Source organism: Bidens hawaiensis, unplaced genomic scaffold, assembly GCF_021521415.1.
Source record: "Bidens hawaiensis isolate Kalapana, Puna unplaced genomic scaffold, B.hawaiensis_p1.1 tig00018610_1, whole genome shotgun sequence".
In the NCBI taxonomy this organism is placed as follows: domain Eukaryota; kingdom Viridiplantae; phylum Streptophyta; class Magnoliopsida; order Asterales; family Asteraceae; genus Bidens; species Bidens hawaiensis.
Genome location: NW_027492819.1, coordinates 137,294 through 157,892, shown reverse-complemented (window position 1 = coordinate 157,892; position 20,599 = coordinate 137,294). Strand labels below are relative to the sequence as shown.

General features: G+C 33.5%; 1 protein-coding gene across 1 annotated transcript; it reads right to left on the bottom strand.

Annotated features, from left to right (window-relative positions):
• Positions 1–5,738: 5,738 nt before the first annotated feature.
• LOC143556546 (uncharacterized) lies at positions 5,739–19,570 on the bottom strand. The gene is made up of 22 exons (XM_077045836.1): positions 19,453–19,570; positions 18,496–18,854; positions 17,721–17,872; positions 16,460–16,699; positions 16,238–16,347; positions 16,084–16,161; positions 15,860–15,966; positions 14,689–14,783; positions 14,385–14,607; positions 14,226–14,303; positions 14,059–14,137; positions 13,818–13,986; positions 13,666–13,736; positions 13,485–13,565; positions 12,268–12,338; positions 12,027–12,183; positions 10,944–10,998; positions 9,508–9,890; positions 7,820–8,692; positions 6,704–7,279; positions 6,227–6,285; positions 5,739–6,137 (listed from the first exon to the last, which is right to left on the bottom strand). Exons 2-22 carry the CDS (start codon positions 18,846–18,848, stop codon positions 5,942–5,944), a joined length of 4,206 nt encoding a protein of 1,401 aa, XP_076901951.1. The 5' UTR covers positions 18,849–18,854; positions 19,453–19,570; the 3' UTR covers positions 5,739–5,941.
• Between the last annotated feature and the right edge of the window lie 1,029 nt (positions 19,571–20,599).

Below are 20,599 nucleotides of genomic sequence, written 5' to 3'. Positions count from 1 at the left end.
TTATGGGCATAAAGACTCCACCAATGAAGCCTATATAACTTAAACTCTCCTTCATACAAATTAACAACACTAAACTTTCAAGTTTCAACAATGTCTTCCTCCACCACCCAAACAACCCTAAACCACCAACAACTAGTTACAAACACAATCCTCAACACCAACTCTCTTCATTTCATCCTCCTCTCCCTCCTCTTCCTCCCCATCACTGTCTCCACCACCGCGACAGTTCAACTCTACATCGCCTCCTCCAACACCAATCCCAACCTCAACCTCATCAAAACAATAATCACCTCTTCTCAAAACCTACTCACCATCAAAACCCTAATTTCAATCCTCACCTTCACCTACTTCATAACCCTTCCAACGATCATCGGCATCGCTTTAATCACATGTAGCACAACTCATGCAATCCACCATAAGCCTCTCACCTTCGCCTCCACGTTAAAATCCCTCATGCATGCAAACATGCATCTTGTTTTCACACTCATCATCCAATCAATAAAACTAATAACCCTTTTGCTTATAGTCACCTTCTCCTTAATCGTCATCACCGAAGCTATTAAATCCGTATTAACCTTCCCTTTCGGTTTGTTCTTCTTTTCAATCTTTGTATGCTTACTTGTTTCATATGTTTTAGAACTCACTATAGTAATATGTGAACAAACATCAATGACTAAAGTACTACTACACTCATTTTCCATAGTGTTTAGAACAGGATTCGCAATCGTCCCAGCGTTGTCATACTTGTCGGTTTCACAAAGTTTGGGGCAGAAAGCAAAGTGGATCTTGATCATGCAATTCGGAACCATATGTTTGCATTCGCCGTTGATGATCTCGCAATATGTGGTGGAGAGCACGGTGGTGCATGTGTATGGTAAGGTAGCAAGTGTGGAAGACGAATATTCCGGAGAGTATATTCGGATGTTTATGAATGATGATGAGGTTGTGGATGAACTGACTGAGAAGGAGGCTAATGGAGGTTTTAATAATGTGTTATATTTGTTAACTATAGTTTGGGTAATTTTATTATGTTTTCAATATTATTGTATATATACTTTTTATAGAAATATATAGTTGGAGCAATTACCTTTGTTATGATTAGATAAGTAACAAATTTTTGTTACATATGATTTGATAAGTAACTGATTTCTGTTGGGAGATTTCATAAGTTGAAAGCACAAGTTACATAATATAGATTCTCCACGTGGTTGCAAATGTGTACGTGTGGGACAATGACTGACTTTTACTTGCTTGAAGATATTTTGTGCTAGAGGGAGCCGTGTTATTCATTCACGTGTTTTGTTCAAATTTGCCATTTTGGTTTAATATTTTTAAAGTTTGCACTTTTTGTCTATAAGGTTTCATTTTCATTGCGATTCTTTCACTAACATATTTTGGATTGAAGTAACATATTTTAAGAAACACAGAGACGGAAATTGGAATGAAAACGAAGCCTCATAGATAAAAAGTGCACTGTAAATGAATCTTTATGGATGGAAATAGAAAATTTTAAACTTATGAACTGAAATAGCAAATAACAACCACAAGGATGAAAATCAAAGTTCTCGTTTTGTGCTAACTACTAGTTCACATTAATGTAATTGGCTCGGTTAACAGGCATCGCCGTCAATCTCGTCACCGTCCAACCACGTCACTCAACATTCAACTCTACTTACTTTTTCTTTTTTTTTAAACGACCAACTAAGTAACGTAGAGTACTCCGAGCGCGGCCCCCATTGGCTAAAGATAACCCAAGCTGGCCACGAGTCCTGATGGACAGAGCCTTTAGCGGTCCACCTATTGAGGAATTCCCCGGATAGAACCCGACCCCCACGCCCGCCAAACGGAATGACAGCGAGGAGCCGGTAAAACCGGGTGAGATCAGGACTCGAACCCTGGCAAGCCAGATTCATCCCTCATATCTTCCATATAAATTGGTGATAGTGAGGTTTGAACATCCTACCTCTTACTAATCTTTTTCTTGTAGTAATAAGGAATTACCGTATTTGTTATTAGCCTTTTCTTCTTTATATTTTTTTAGCTTGTTTTAAGATATAACAAGGGCGGATGGGGTGGTGCGTGATGGGGCTCCCGCCAAGCGTGGTAGAGCGTGGAACACCGTCGCCGGTCCCCCATCACGCTTGGTGGGGGGGAAAGCGTGGCGGTGATCACGCTTGGAAAAGTGATCGTTGTGTGGGGACCGGCCAATCAAGTGCCTTATTATAACACAAATTCCATCACACCACCACCCTCACTATATTTCATCACTAGTGATGGATTTGGTTGGGGTGAGGTAGCACATTATCATTGTAATTATATTATGTAGTAATTATAATTACTCTATGTGTAATTAGATAGTTACTTTAGTTGTATATATATAATTAGACTACTTAATTCTCACATTTAGCACGTTATTTTCATTTGTATTTGATCTAAACCTTACTTTTATAATAATAACTTGAAATAATTTGCCAATCAATTATGAATGTGCTTTCTCCCTTCAAATTGCTAGGCATTAAATTGAAGAAAATTGTGTGCGATCATACGTAGTATAGACTGCTTTAACCTAATTTATTTAATGTTTACGTGATGATATTATTAAACAAAATAAAAAAAACCATGTTTTATACACGACTAACCGTTAAATTTGAGTTGAACATCTAGTTCTCTAAGCAAGTGTATATTTTTAGATTATAAGCATATCAAACTCTATACAAATAATATACAAGTATATAAAAAGAAGGGATACAATAATGTTATTACATTTTGTGTTTTTATTATATTAACCTTACTATTTACTTTTTTTACACAGCCTGACTTAACTGAATAAGAAAGCACGCTCCAAACATCGAATCATTATCCATGAAAGCGATCAAAGTTGGTTTCTCACATAACATGTATTAGGCACACAGGTTTAGTGGAATGGCATGTGATTAGCAACGACCATGAGGCATGCTTAAGTTATTGCATAACACGCCCAAACATGTGTCGATTATTATGTATCATACAATATCATGTGATTGGACCCTCAAAAAGTGGGTCATAAGACATCATATGACAAGATTCATTCATTGTCCATGTTATATAGTGTTTGGTTATGCTATTTGACCTTACATATGTTTCTTGTCATAACATGCTTAAATTTCAATGATATATATACTTCTACTTAATGACTAATGATTGAAACAGATTAATATCTTCTTTGACAACATGTTAAGAACATATATAAAAGTCAAAACTAGATAAAAATAAGTTGTGTGCAAATATTCTTGGAGGATGGCTCATGACTCATTTTACATATTAGTGAACTGTTTTATTATTATTATTATTATTATTATTATTATTATTATTATTATTATTTATTTATTTATTTTTTAGTTAGGGTGAAAGCATAAATTGGGGTTCTTTACATATTCATATGGCAGGTTTATTGGGGAATCATAAAAAAAATAAGATCTGAAAAACCATATGTTTTACATGTAAATTTTTTTATAAAAACTCATTTTATATGTAAACACATGTAGAACTTATTTAATAATAAAAAAAATGTTTAGAAACAACAATTCCTTTCATAAGTAAAATAATTATATAATTGGATATTTTAACTAAGCATACAACTAGATTATTTTTTATCATAAATAGAGTAATTATGTAACTATATATTGCGCATAAACATATAACTAGAGTAATTTCTTTCATAAGTAGATTAACTATACAACTTTTTTAAATTTAAAATAGGGGATATCATAATTACTCTAGTTATGATTAAATAATTACTCTAATTGTGCAAATATTTACGTGTAATTAGTTGGTTTTTTTTTCATTTGTAGCTTATTATATTTTTTAAAAGTAGGACAATTATTTTTTATAACTAGTGTAATTAATTTTATAAATAGTGTAATTAAGTGGGTATAATTACAAGATTGCCACCACGTGACTTTTGTTTTCCTTTGATTTGAATTGCGAAATTCCCACCTCCAGATTTGTTATATCCTTCAATTCGCACATTTAGTACACTAACCCACCCCTAAATAAGTAAGAATCTACTTTCGCATGTCATGGTGTTTTGAGTCCAACCCATTGTACGTTTATCCTTTCTCTTATTTCACATTTAACCTCTTCGTAATGAATAACTTTGTAACTAGCAAAGTTAAAGAAATTTGATTTCAGTTTGAAACAAATTATATTTAAGAAGAGAATTGTTTTTCACCTCACAATCCACTTTCAATCATATCTTATCTTAAAACATCGTTTTATAATTTCTAAATCTTCATTACTAATTGTTTAATATTTTCTTTATTCAACTAGTGGAATACACGAGTTTCTAACATAGTGTGTGTGTGTATAATTTTAGAAGGTAAAAGGTAAATGATATATAAGTTGAGGCGTTGAGCCTGAGCTAGACAACTAAAATTACTAAAAAAAGTCAAAGTTTAAACACTTTAATTAAAGCAGTCCTAGTTCGAACTCTCTGTAATTTAATAAGCTAAACTATTAATAGTCGGATTTAAATTAGGGTCAACTAAGATTCATTATTACATGATCACCATTATTGTCTTTGTATACTTCCATATCAAGTGTGGTTCTAAGACTATGTATTGTGGGTTAACTAAAAAGTGTAGAAAACGCTCTGCCACGTCACAAGCACGTGATGGAAATTTGATACGTATTTGCTTGGTTCAGTATAGTACTAGTACGATATCACACTCGTTATATGAACCAAAAGAGAAAATCCAAAAAGTGAAGTGATATGCCCTGGCACGTGTTTTACGATTTTGAATAAGATTTATATCGAAACATGGATTAAAATAGAGCCTCATATGCCCAAAAGAATATTAGCACGTGATATGCCCATTCTAATAGGGCCCCTTTAATCAACATAAATTATTATTCTTATTAAAAATTAGTTATCATAAATTAGTTGAATAATCAAAGTTAATTATTATTCTTATTAAATACTTAATTCAACTAATTTAACACAGACGATGCTATTTTCATCAGAGAGTCAGGAATCTGAGATGCTTTCTTTTTAGCATGTGATCTCAACACAAGTCGGGTGTTCAGGTTTGGCATTACTTCTTTTTGGCAATCTTGCCGCACATTATTTACTTTGTTTAGAGCTCCTTTTGTAGGTTAATTTGGAGCTTGAGAGCATTAGAAGACTTTGGGCAATTGATGTGCCTGTGTGTGTTATGTTTAAATTGAAGTAAAATACATAATTTGAGATGTCTTCATGTATAGATAGTACTACATTGGCAAATGGAAGATATATATACATACGTGAAGAATTGACCGTGAAGATGGAGGTGGGATCGTGTGCCCGATACACACACAAAAAAAAATGACTAGACCACCGTATTTTAGGTGCATCTTCATCTCAAGCGTACAAGTCCACCATAAACATAGTAGGCATCGTATTTGGATTTTGGATCCACCATAAATTACGATGTAGGTTCTACAACAGTATGATTCAGCTAGGTACGATTGAGCTGATCTTCTTGGTTAGCAGTGAAGAAACGAGCTATGATTTACCTGATCTTGTTGGTTATCAATGAATTATTTGTCTTTCATGAGTTTTCAAGTAATGAATTATAATTGTTACTAAATATAAAACTGAAGAACTTCTTTAAGCGGTTATAATGACACGATGCTTTTATTATTATTCAAACTTATAAATGTAATTTATAACTTATAAAAAAATTGAGAGAGAAAAAAAATGATATGTTTATATAACCATCTGGCCAAAAAGGTTGCAAATTGTGTGCATTCCCATATATAAATTAGTTTGTGCATAATAAAAATACAACTCAAACAATCTATTTTTGTTTGGTCTCAACAAAACCGATTCAGCCCAAATATATGGACTTGCATGTTGCACCTATATTTAAACCCTGTCACATTATAACAATATGTTCCTAAGTTAACAAAACATTTTATTTCCCTACAATTCTGATAATTTTCTGTCAAACCATTCCGAAAGACGCGTCATTTTCCCCAACATTTCCGTGTGTTTTGCAAAATAGGTACGGACATTCGCTAGCATCACGCTGATGTCATGTTTCATCGCGTCAAAGCTTCGATAATAGAAGTTTTTTAATCTTAGCTCGATGATCTCGAGAGTTAACGGAACCGGAAACCTGAAAGTAAGATTTATAAAAAGTAAAGGGAACTAGAGTTGTAGAGTTGACTTCAAAAGTCAAAGAGCTAGGAAAGTCAAAAGCTTTACCTGTTTATAAAGTCCAGCCTCTCTGAAGTTTGTTTTAACTTCATAATTCCATACTTGTCCTGCAAGTTTACAAGTATAATATTCAGTTTCATCATGAATCTTTATAATACATGGGGATGGTCCCTGTGATTTGACCATATTGCATGTTTAGTCCCCAATTTTTTCAAAGTTACACTGTTCGTCCCAAAAATAGGTAAAATTGTTTTACAAAATTAAACCTATCATAAGATTTTTCATTTTTAATTTCGTGTCTTTTTAATAATGAAATAAAGATAGCTTTTTCACAATGCGAAATTTACGCTAACCTTTTCATAATCAACTATTTATAAAACTAAAAGCACTACATTATTTTCAACTTTCTGAGGTAACCTTTTATTTATTATATTTATCATTTGTCTTTTTTTTTGTGTGTGTGTATTTCGAGTCGACTAGACCTGACCCGTTTAACTTTTTACCAACCTGAAAAAGTAAAATTACCTGATTGCCCCTAGCCGTATGCTCTAACTTTGAAAGCAAAGAAAGCATCATTTTTCTAATATCCGGATCAATCCTGGGCTGCTCCCATTCACTATCTTTATCTAATAATTCCCACGGGCTATGCCTTATTGGGTCAAGAGTACCGTCTGCATATTTAACAAGAAATCTTTCCCATTGACTTCCGGGAAAGTCAACCGATTTATCACTGATTGACTCAACCGAACCGGCCCACAAACTTCCACCACCACCACCACCCTCATCCCGCCACCACACGGTACATTTCTCACCAACATTCCAATTTCTCTCAAGTGAATTTTCATAACGCGTTCTCTCAACCAAGAAATCGGGAAAGTCCAACTCCGGTAAAGTCAACGCGAATATTTGACCGTACACGTTAGATGAAGGATCAATAAATTTAAGCTTGAGTTTACAACCGCTTTCCCCTGAGCCAGCCAGCGTTGTGTAATCCAAATCTTCAACCGAACAAATTTCCACGTCTCTAATAATTTTTTCCTTAAATAATTTCCATGGCTCACGTCCTAATGAGTTGCCTGATATTATGTACTCTTGATGACCCTGAAATATAAAAGAATGTCTTAATTACCTAATTAATGAATTATAAATATAACATAAATAATGTATAAATAAGGTTTCACTTATACGAATTCCAGAAAAAAACTTGAAAGGTGACGGCCCTCCTAAGGGAAAACATAATTACGTTGGATGACATGTAAACATGTTATTGGTTAAAAGAATCCTTACTTTTATAAAAGTAAAGGATATAATTGTCATTTTACAATCTTCCAGCTAGTTTTTGCCAGCATAAATAAGACCAAATGGATACCTAGAATGCCAAAAATTTTGTTTTTCCCCTACTAAGTTAGGGGCAATTTTATCATTTTACAATTGTCTGCCAAGTTTTTGGCAGCATAAATAAGACTAAATTGATACTTGGATGGCCTAAAATTTTGTTTTTTTCTACAAAGTCAGGGATATTGTTGTCATTTTACAACCTTCCCGTAAGTTTTGGCAGCATAAATAAAACCAAATTGATACTTAGATGACCTGAAACTTATGTATTTTTTCTACAATGTTAAAGAGGCATTTCGTCAATACCTGTCTCAAGTATGCAACTTCATCGCCTAGTTGAGGAATATACCGACATCTCCCTTCTTGACCCGACAACAACAGCCAGTTGGTTTTGCTGATTTGACCGTTTGACTTGCTTCCCGAGCCACTTGCCATAGAACCACCAGATGAAATCAAATGCAGTTGATTTTTATGATTTTGAGGTGCATCGTTCGTTTCACGAGAACCCGACTGAAATTTCATCGAGTCAACTTCGGTCAAACTATCCTTTTCTTTGGTACTTTGACTTTTGAACTTCAACTTAATCGTCTTTCTCTTTTGAGGCCCGATATCTTCATTTTTCACTTGAGAGCACTCACCACCTGTTGGCTTAACATCCTCTTCTTTTTTCACTTGTTTAATTCTTATTATTGTTGGCTTTGTTGTTTTATGGCTTTCAGATGGTTTTGAAATTTCCTCTTCTACCTTTGAAGATGATGATGGTTCATTGGATTGACTAAGGGTAATTGGGGTATTTTGGGGAATTGGTAATTTTTTTGAGAGGGAGAATTTTACTACCAATTTCAGTTTCGACTCAGGTGGTGGGATTGAAACCTTTGGTTTTTCTTCTTGTTCTTTTTCTTGTTCTTCTTTTTCTTCTTCTTCTTCTTCTTCAATATCTGGCTCGGTCTCACTTTCTGAAGAATACACGTCATCATCATATTCTTCGTCATCTTCAAAAGCTTGTGATGAGATTTTTTTACCATTTCGTGTGGAAACCCGTTGAGGTCGTGATAATGACACCTTCGGGTTGCGGTTGTTTTTTGATTTTTTTGAACGTTTGTTTCTTGAGGATGTCCCTTCGTGCTCATTAGTGTTCTTTCTTTTAACGCGCCGGCCGGATGAAGATGTCCATTCCACCTGAAAATATGTGTTATTATTAATATTATTTAGTTAGGAATTAAACGATAGGTGGGGTAGGTTAAAGCCAAAATGGGCAGTTTAACATTGCATTTATAATTTTAAAAAAGACAAGAAAATAGCGGGTCGACCCAACCCAGTTGGTCCATTTTTATGGGCCTGTTTGACCTGTTCTCGCAACACCCATTTTTCTACCTCTAAATGTAACCCATTTGACCCATTGGAAGCTATTATAACTAGGAGACCCGAACACGAAATGAAAACAATCAGGTTTTGAGTTGGCATATCCAACCCATTAAAAAGACAAGCTGTGCTTGGGCTGGCATGTTCAACTAAAAGGGTCGTTTTCGGGTTGGCCCGTTTAGTTTTTCAGGTTGACCCACTAACCCGTTTAAACCCTTTTTTTACAACCAATAAAATATGATTAACTTGTTTAAAACTTAATAATTACGCACCAACCCATGACGTGTAGATAAAAGGGTTAAACTGCTTTGTGTCCGGGTATCATGATTTTAAGTGTGTGGATTAGGGTTGATGTTCTTGACACGAATAAAAGTATGGATCAGTGTTCTAGTAGAGCAATTCAACCCGCTAACCCGTTTATGACCCATTTAAACAATTTGTCAACCCGTTTAGATGAATGGGTTTTACGGGTCTTCGGGTAATGTTCGGGTTGCACGATATTAAGTGTGCGAGTTAGGGTTGATGTTTTTGGCATGAATAAAATTACAGGTGATGTTTGGGTTAGACCAAATCAACCCGTCTATCCATAAATGGGTCAATCTCCCCCCTCTAGTTCAACATATTACACTTACATCCTTCGGTTTCTTTCTTTTTGACCGCCGTCGGGACGACCCATCATCAATATTATTTCCACCACTGCTATCCACTGCATCACCTGAGTTGTTACTTAAACTTGCTTGCTCATCTTCACTATCATCGGTAACATTATATTCTGAATCCGTACTGTCGATGATGATGTCATTTTCCGGTTCCCAAAACATGGCGTCCAAAAACTCCGGTAGCGGCTCCACCACCACATCTAAGTCAGCCAAAGGTAACATTTGATACTCTTGACCTAAACCAATATCTGTACCGATTGCAAATTTTAGAGATGGGGGACGCCACTCTAATTTAAGTGCCCCTAGCCGCCGCCTTTGGTAGTTACTCTGATACGGTTCGGGATATGGAAGCATGCCTAACATAAAAAAATTGTTATAAAAACTATAATGTAAAATAAACGAGACGAGACGAGCCAAGCCCGACTAATATCGGCTCGTAAAGTAAGCTCAAGCTCGGGGCAACTCATTTAACATTTATTAAATAATTTATTTACATTTTAATTATTTATATATATATATGTATACATATATATAGAAAAAGATCCAATACACTAATGCTTAACGTACATTACGTACGCGAATTCATTATTTCACGAATCGATCCATGAAATCACATCCAAACATCTCGGAATCGTCAATACATATCCAATCAATCATTTGTTCACCGAAAAAAACAGTTTTGGATGGTTAATCGATCAATTTTTCACTTTTTTCACGAAGACCGTTTTTTGAGCGTTTGCTGAGCGTTTAAGTTTTGTGAGCATTTTCTGAGCGTTTTAGGGTTTTGCCTTTGTTTTTTGCCTTTGAGCGCCTCGCGTACCTACCGTACGTTAAGGCATTAGCGTACAGTAACTGCACCCTATATATATATATATATTTAATCATAAGTTTTATATATAACATAATATATATTATTTAGTACTTTTTATCATTATTTGAGTATATAAAAACTTATTATATACATTTATATTACATAAAATATATATAAATAAAGGGCTTGTTTATAAAATAATGGGCTTGTTTATATTACATAAAATATATATAAATAATGGGCTTATTTAGGCTCAAGCTCTCGATTCAAGTTATAAGCGGGCCAATCTCGAGTAGCTAAGGTTAGGTGCTGCCACATGAGATGCCACATATAGAAAAAAAAACTTATTTACAAGTTTGAAAAATGATTTTTCTTTAAAAAAAAGTATTTATTAAACATCAATCAGATGCCATTTTGTATATACGCATACACTAAAATGACTACTAAATGCCATTTAAGAAAATAAGTAAAATATGAGGGGCTAGTGGTTGAAAATGTCACCCGTAGCTACAATGATAATAAAATGTAACTTGTTTTATATCATAGTAGTTCTGGAAAAAATTATTAAAAAAAGAAGCAGAATAATTAATTAGCATACTTGAGTCACAAAGAGCATCTTGAATATTCCTTCTGTAGGGAGCAAGTTGTGTCTCCTGCATGAATGATACAAATAATCAATGTATAAATTATTATTATTATTATTAAGAAAACTATATTATTACAATCTAAATTAATCTTAGAATGAAAACAATTTAAGGGATACCAAGATTGCTTATTTAAACAGTTTATGCTATAAGCAAACGCAGATAAAGCTTACTGAAACAACTTAGTTCTTCCTAAATCCCAAGGGTAAACTTGCAACTTTAAATCCAACAAAATTAATATAAAAAAAATTAATATTACCCACCAATTTGATAAATTAGAGACAAAATATAACAATTTAACCCGTTTACCATAACGAAAAACGATTTAGCAGGTTTACGCATTTTTAATACATTTTGGGTAATCCTTGACATGTTAGATTCAGCCCATTTCCCTTTAAAACAACTATTTAAAATATTACCCAGCGGGCTCAACTGCTCAAGCTTGACTCATTTATCTTAACGAGCTGAAATGTTGAGCTTGAACTTAGCTCGTAATTCGTAAAAAGCTTGAGCCAGCTCATGTTACTTTTTCTAAACTTATTTTAAATTGTTACACATATTGATATATAAAAAATAATAACATTTTTAACATACACATAATGCATAATTAACAAACTATAAAACTTATATATATACAAATAGAGTAATTATATATACAAGTAGAGTAATTATGTAATTACTCTATGATAATTACTCTATGATGTAATTACATAATTACTCTACTTGATTCTCACGTTTAGCTCGTTAATTTCATTTGTACGTTAACCTTCCCCTATATATGTGTGTGTGTGTGTGCGCGTGTGCGCGCACATATATGTATATAAGTAGGGAATTGTTAATAAGAACCAAGAAACATGTTGAGAACTGCGAGAACCGCATAATGCACTTGTACCTCTTACTTTAAGTGTTATGCAAAAGACGATTTCATATCTGCCTACATACAAGTGCTTTATGCGGTTCTCGCAGTTCTCAACATAAACTGGCTCTGAAAAGAATGAGTCCCTATGTGTGTGTGTGCACAATCATTGGCAACTGACCTCATCAATGGCGTGTCCATGAGCATCCCGTCCAAGAGGCCGATAATCACCAAGAAAAAACTGATCATATTTGGCATCCTTTTGGGACTCTCCTTGACCCGTATTTAGCAAATATATTTGCCCAACATCATCAGAAAGCACAACTGAAGTCCCATCCCTATAATATTAATTCATTTAACACATGTCAAAATTCACATACATGAAGACCAAAAAAGTTAACCAAACTTCACACGTCACTTACGGGGAAAATTTTCCATCAACCAACTTAAAACGTCCAATTTCGTATACACGAATAGGTATGCCTTCCCAAATCTAAAAAGATATCACACAAACATAAGATCAAGTAATAACAACAATGTGGTAATTGTATAGAGGCAACTGAGTTTTCTCAAATTTATATTTTAGGTAATATATTATTTTCTAACTTAGAAAAAGTTCCCCCCCCCCCCCCCCCCCCGGTCCCAAAAATTATTGTCCACAGGTTTCTTAGTTTGTCCTATAATAAATGGGCCGATTCTTAGTATGGATTAACAATTTACCAAATTTCCTATTTTACCCTTATCATTTAATCTTGTAAGATTTCCAAAAAAAATTGGAATCTAGGGGTTTAAATAAGAAAAATTGCATGTGAGCTACTCGAGATCTACTCGCTAAAGGCTCGAACCAAGCTGAGCTTAAATGGGCTTAAACATAAGCTCATTCAATAAACGAGTCGAGCCCGATTTTCACTTATCTAGCTCGTGCTGGCTCGCGAGCCAAAATGAGCCTATTATTCATATAACTATTATTTAATATACTAATTATAAAATAACTATTATTATATACAAATCAATGATAAAAACAACAAAATAATACTCCCTCCGTCCCATTAAAAGCGTCCATAATCATTCAATCTACCTTGAACTTGTGTTTGTCAAACCATGACACTTAAAGAGGGACGGAGGGAGTATATATTATGTTATGCATAAACTATATATTGAAAATAACTTAAAATGTATATAGATTTATTAACAAACAATAAACAAGCTAAGCCGACTCGAGCTTGAAAAACTACTCACGAGCCAACTTGAGCCTAGTCGAGCTCAGACTCGGTTCGGCTCGTTTACACCCCTATACATGACTTAAGAGTAAAAATGTAAATTTGGCAATCCGCTAATTAAGTTCTGCATCATTGTACATATCTTAAATTGTGTGTTTTGTTTGTGATCAAATTTTGGAGAGTGAGTAAAAGGTTACAAACTTATAGTTTCTTTCTTTTCAGTAATTAATAATCTTGGCACATGGGAGCAATAAATAGAACACTGTGAAAATGACCATTTCAGGTTCGTTACCTTGAACAAAAACTTTTCATGAGTGAGAATTGAGAAAATACAATATTACCGCCTTACCGGAACATAAATTTGAGTAAACTGATTACCTATGTAATAATCTGAAAGGGTTAAAATAATAGTAACTTACATCCCAAATTATCGTCTTCCCATCATACCCGGAACTCATTGCAATCCGGGGATTAAAAGGATGAACATCCAAAACATAGGTCTGCATGCATAACAAAACAGAAATTTACGGGAATGATGTTTGTTGACCGACCTAATTGAGTAAAAGTCAACTTGCAGAAAATGAGTTTTGTATAACTTACAGATTCACTATGACCGGTCAAGGAATGTACCAAACGACCATCGCTAGCATTCCAAACACATATTCTGCAATCTGAACAAAATATATTTGAATACAATAAACCAATTTGTGTGTGTGTGTGTGCATCAATAAACATGTAAAAGTAAATTTTACCCATGATGGCGGCAAGCACAAAACGATTATCAAGACTCCATACAATCATATTAACCCCACGAGGAGTTGGAAGAAACCGCTGACGTGGACCTCCACGGCGTGGCTGAGGTGGCATTGGTGGAGGGGGGACTTTCAAATGATATGCTCGTGTCCACCTTCCAACTTTTCCCTGTAACAAATCAATTATTATGTTTGTCAATAAAAATAAAAATTATAAATTAATAATAACAATAAAACTGACATGGGATTTACGCGATTTGAGAATCCAAATAATCGCACTGCCATCACGGGAACACGTAACAATATTGTCATGACTATACCTGCTCATTTAAAAAATTAGAATTATTATAGTGACCAAATACAACCATATGAAAATTTAAAAAAGAAAAGGAAAAATATATAACAAACCATAAAGTTTTTAATTTTGGTACTTTTTCATCTGTTGAGGTGTCTAACGTCAACGACCTCGAAGCCACAGCACAACCGCTGCAAAACAAAATAATTAAATAAATAACCAAATATATTTTCCAATATATACACAATTAAAAAAAATACAAACTAACTAACCTGAATTGCACATAATTCACATCATTTTCATGGCCTGCCAATACATCAATTTCATGAACCGGTTGCTGTGAATCATCTATATTCGGTTTACATGCGCTCCAAACCCTAGCAAATGTATCCGAGCTCCCGGTAACAAAAATGGTTCCGTTGGCATTGTAAGCACAACATAATATTTGATTGTTTTGTGGATTGCTAGTACTTGATGACGGACCGCTGTTACTCCCTATAAAAATAAATTAATTTGAAAATGTTTTAATTAAAATATTAACAAATCTATAAAATTCACAACTGCTCAACTACTAACCAGCTACATCATCTGTTCGCCTCGGGACGTAAACTCTTGCACAACCCTGGGTATATCTAGCATCCCAAATTCTACATGTGCCATCATCAGACGATCTGCATATGTCAAATACAATTAATAATCGGTTACTTCCACACAAAGGCACACACATAAATATCTAACGGTTTGACAGATTAAGGTTCAGTTTATCGTTTAAAACTGGGTAACCAGCCGTGTAAACTAAACCAGCCGTAACATTTATTTATTTATTTAAAAATGTTTTAGAAATATAAAGTTGTGTGTATTATATTCATGAACATTTCTTACCATTTTTTAAACTTTAATTCAAAATTATGCTTTTAAAAAAAATGTCCAAACCCGCAAAACTAAGGGTGTAAATGAGCTAAGCCACTCGTGAGCTGCTTGATATCGGCTCGCTAAAAGCTTGAATCGACCCAAGCTTAATCAAGCTCGAGCTGGCGAAACGAGCCTTTTTTTATAATTTTTATTTAATGTGCTAAATATATATTTATATAATCACAGTTATTATATAAAAAATTATGATAGAAATAACTAAATAGTATATAGGGCAGGGTTCCAACGAAAATCACATTTAACTTGGAACTCGTGAAACCATTTTTAAACACTAATTTAATCATTTTTATTTTTTCATTCTTTTTATGTGTTATAAATCTTTGCCAAAATAAAAAATAAATAGAAAAGATATGTACATTGCGGAAGTACATACGTGTATCTCAAACGAGGTAAATATATGTAGATTACGAGCAACATATACGTACTTTCGCGAACTACATACATTTTTTTATTTATTTTTTGTTTTGGTAAAGATTAATAGCATATCAAAAGAATGATAAAATAAAATGCTTAGTGATTTTTATTTGAACCCTCCTCATAATGTATATATAGTTATGTACAAAATGTATAATTATAAAAAAAAATAATTAAAAACGTAAATAAATTAATTAATAAATAATAAATGAGCCAAGCTCCAGCTTAGCTTGAATAATTATTAACAAGCCGAGCTCGAGCTTAAGAAATACAACATGAATTGAGCCGAGCTCCAACTTCAAAAACTATCAACGAGCCGAGCTTAAGCCTAGTCAATCTCAAGCTCAAGCTCGGGCTGGGCTTGGTTACACCCCTTGGCACACACGCACACTAAGATACTTACGATAAAATCTGAAAAACAGAATTATGTCTTGGGCTAAATGCAATGGCGGTAACCGCACCAGTATGTCCCCGCAAAACTGAAATAGGCATCCCATCTGGCATCCGCCACTAAAAAAATACACAAAATTACTTACAATTAGTAACAAGTTACAACTAGCAACGAGCCTAACAAATAAGACAAAAAGAGAAAAATGCGAATGTTTAATTAGTGTAAACAATACTTACAACACGAATATTGTAGTCATTTGATGCGGATGCCACTAAAGTATTGTTTAAATTTACTGCTAAGTCAGTAATATCACCCTATATTATAAGAACAATTAATAAACATTGTGATATGAATATGATAGCAATAAAAAAATATAAAAAATTAACACACTTCATGTCCTCGACAGCTGGCAAGACAAAAGGCTGTTTCCATTGACCAAATTTTGACCAAACGGTCATCTGATCCTGTAATCACATATCTCCCGGTGCGATCAAATATTGCTGAAAATCATTATAAACAACTTTTAATCTTGTATAATAACAATCATATAAACAACTGAATAGAGTAATATATGTTCAAATAAAAAAAATTTAACGAAAATTATTAACTTACCACAATAAACAGCATCCCGGTGTCCTCTTAATTTCTTTATATTTTGCATTTTTTGCACCATCGTTGACGGTTTAGCAATAGCATAAGATGCAAACCTAATAGATGGGGCCCGATGGTGTTTTGGAAAACCACCTCCAATTTCCCTCAATCCAATCCCTCGAACCTGGTCAGCCTGCATGTGGGGCCACCGAAGATATGATGGCAAAGGCTTAACATTTGAGCCCGCTTCATTTTTGGCGCCTATATAACATAATACGATAGTAAATAAAATGCATTCACTCATTAAAGGCCAAGAATGAACATTGTAGGGGTGGCAACTTTTGACACGGCCCGAAGATAATCAGGTTTTGGGTGGGCATTTAAACTTGTTTAAAAATGAGTCATGTTCGGGTTGACGTGTTTAAATAAATGGGTCGTGTTTGAATTGACTTGTATAACCCGTTGAGTTAAACAGGTCGACCACCAACTTGTTTAGTTAAAAATGTCAACCAGCTAACTCGTTTATAATCGAGTTTTAGGTTGGCATACTTGACTTGTTTGAAAAATAAGTTGCGTTTGGGTTTACCTGTTTAATTAAACAAGTCTTTTTCTGGCTGACATGTATAACCCATTAAGTTGAACAAGTTGACTCCCCAACTTGTTTAGTTAAACAGGTCTACCCACTAACCCGTTCTTGACCCATTTAACCCATTTTTTACAACCCACCAACCCTATTATCACATTTACAACTTGATTATTATCCACCAACCCGACACAATTGGCGCCCCTAAATTTTGTCGTGATTTTTTAATATGTAATTTTTTTTATTTCAATCTTTTGCATAGTTGATAAAATTTTCATTTTTGTCACTACTTAATAGAAAAAAGAATTTATTGTAAATTTATATGTCAATAAAGTATAATATGACTGTTTTATTCTTATTGTTCGATTATAATCTGGCACAAGCTTTCTTAGTACTTAATAATATTAAATATTTCAAAACTAAACTCACGTGGTTTAAAAAAGTCACATTTTTGTGGTTATTTAAACCGCAGAATGTATTATTGTAATTTGATTACCAATTGCTTTATGTTTACCGTTATCTTGATCTTAGGCTTTCAAAGTACTTAATGCTATTGAATAGTTCAAACCTAAACTTAAAATGATTTATTTTTGTTGCTATATAAACCAAACAATGTATTATGGTAACTTGATTACCGATTATAACATGATTTATATTTAAATTTTAATGCTATCTTAACGAGTTCTTAGAACGCCATACCTCCAAGAAGTGAAAATGTGCCAGTTCCAAGAAGAGTAGGAACATCAGCAGCAGTTGGTGGTGTTTTTCCAAATATACCCCTAGACGGGGCCACATGCAAGATTAATTGTTTCAACAACTGCACCAAGTGATCCTTTTCAATATGAGAATACCTAAGACGTCAACATGTCCAAAGTCAATCCAAAAGGTCAAAGTCAGTAAAATTCAAAAATGTCAAAAAAATGAAGAAGATTTCAGTCATTTAACATCTTCTTGGTCAATTTGGTATAAATGAAACTAGAAACTGATTTACATAAAAACGAAAATTTTCGATAATCATATAATCCTGTTCTTTTTAAAAAACTATGCAAAATAAATAACTGGTTGTGCCAGGTGTCACTTTTCTGTGAGCCCAAGATTCTTTTTTCCATTTATCTTATTTCACCCCTTCGTATTTATAGTAATAAAACATAATATGTTAAATATATTAAATTATATATAGTAACTTATGTCCGATATTTGATTTCCAATATATGGGTTAGTAGTTAACTTGTATGTAATTTCAATCATATTTTATCTCGAAATATGGTTTTATAGTTCCCAAATCTTCATAACTAAAAATTTAATATTCCCTTTATTCAACCCATGTAATACAAGGGTTTCGAACCGAGTATAGTATTAATGTGAAGGTCTAACTCTAACCAATGATTGCTTAGGTTATATAAATCATTTAAAATTAAAACAAGTTATTCCCAAAATAAATAAATCACAAACCATAAACAAATATTAATAATACCTTTGTGCAACACCTTCATAGCTTAAAGGAAATGAAATGCCATCATCGTTTTCATCTCCCGAAACCTCACCGTTTCTTGAGTACCAAGCATGATATCTCTTAGGCAAAAGCCGATATTCCATAAGTTCATTGCAAAACTGTGAAAAGGTCCTTTGGCACGGGCCCGCAGACAAAAAATGCATAACTAAAAAGTATATTTCTCTTAAATCTACATCTAAATCCGCTACAATCGTGTCATCCAGCTTATTTTCGGGTTGATTTTGGGCTTTTGTATGCAACCTATCTAAAAAGCCCAAATGTTGCATAGATGTGGATGAAGCCTTGTCATAAGATGCTTGATTTCCAAACTCCATAGTCCCCTAAATCAACATAATAATAAAAAAGATTACGCTTTTCAAACGAAGAATATATCGTTGCCTACGATGAAAATCAACCAAGATAACGGGGTGTGTTTGGTAATGTTTGTAGTTGTGTAATAAATCAACCAAGATTACACGTTCTAAATAATAATAATATATGTTTCACCTTCTTCACATAACTCATAAAGTTTCATAGGAGATAGAGAGGCTGCTCCCCGTCGGTCTCATATAAATTTACAATACCCAATTCCCATATCATCACTTAATCAACACGGGTTAGGGAAATAAATGAATATTATCCAAATACGCAAAACTACTGATTAATTCAAAATTACATTTCCACTTTGCAATAAGAATTGACAGGCTAGGTACATTTCGTTGTTCACTAATCAATTAAAGAATTTGAATTTCGATATGACCCGACAAATCAACAAGTGAGTGAAATAACTTCTTAACCCAATTCGCATTTACAAGCAAACTAATTGAATCCCTAAATCAGTCAGTTACAAGCTTAAAATGATGATTGTTAATATTATTATTATTATTGTGAGAGATGAAGAAGAAGAAGAAGAAGAAAGATCTGAAATTGTTGGTTTACCTGATGTTCAAGAAGAGAGTGTGATGTGATTGATTGATTTCATGTTACTTTGACCAACAAGCTTCATGCGATTTGACGTGATCCTTAATAATCAATCAAACTGATCGATTATGATTATGATTATGATTATGATTCATCAATCTTCTTTTCTTTCTGGAAATAGAATTACAAATTGGGGGCAGTCAGGCCACGAAAGACAAGAGACCAAGGGGAAAATCTTTATGTTTATAGTTTAGGTCTTTATATTATTAATTCATATGATATGTTATTATTATTATTATTATTATTATTATTATTATTATTTTGAAAAAATGTATAATGTGCAGTATTAATATTTTTTTATGTATAGTGTGTGCAAATTCAGGTTTAATATTTTTCCATTTATAGTCTATTATTATTATTATTATACAAACAATTAACATACCCTACAAATTCAGGTTTATTCTTGTATCGTAGTTTAACGTTTTCTAAAACCGTAATCACCTATAGCATATCACGTCCCTCCTAATGAGACGTGTTTGACACTTCTAAACAAACTGTTCTTGGTTAAATAGTTGAAACAGCCTGCTTTTTAAAACCCTAGTCGCCGCCACAAGTAGCAAGTTGTTCTTATTAGGGTCTTGCAATATAAATAACTTGCTAGCACATTTGCTTCTCAACACAACCTCTTCATCAGCATAAATGACCAAAACATGGTTGCGACCGAATCTCATACAAAAACCATATAATTTTATTTTATTTACATCTCAGAATCAAAGCTTTGCCGTCCTTAGTTTGAGGGGAAATATTATACTACTTAAATAATTGTCATATCTATAAAGTATTCAAGTATAATATTATTATGTAATATGGAGTCAATCTGGAAATGCAATACATTAGGTTAAAAGGGAGTTCATTTCAGAAGTTGTGGTTAATAATTGTAATGTACTTTTGCATAATTTTTTATTGTTATGTAACTGTTGAACTCTTTATCTCTCACTGCATAAGTAAATTGTGAGGTTTGGCAGTTCTTGGCACATTTTTGGTTTTGAAATGAGCATGCCCGAGTTTAAGATAAACTAAATTAATACGTGTTTAATACATGGTCACTTTCATGGAGAGCGCTGTATGAATTGTACATGATAACTACACAAGATATGTGTACTTA

What these genes read in the sequence shown, in the direction of transcription:
- LOC143556546 (XM_077045836.1), bottom strand. Translation starts at nt 18,848, where the DNA reads ATGGAGTTTGGAAATCAAGCATCTTATGACAAGGCTTCATCCACATCT. An exon ending in ATGGACACGCCATTGATGAG is followed by an intron (nt 10,999 to 12,026) that starts GTCAGTTGCCAA and finishes TCATTCATGCAG; the next exon opens with GAGACACAACTTGCTCCCTA. An exon ending in AAGTTGCATACTTGAGACAG is followed by an intron (nt 7,280 to 7,819) that starts GTATTGACGAAA and finishes TTTATATTTCAG; the next exon opens with GGTCATCAAGAGTACATAAT.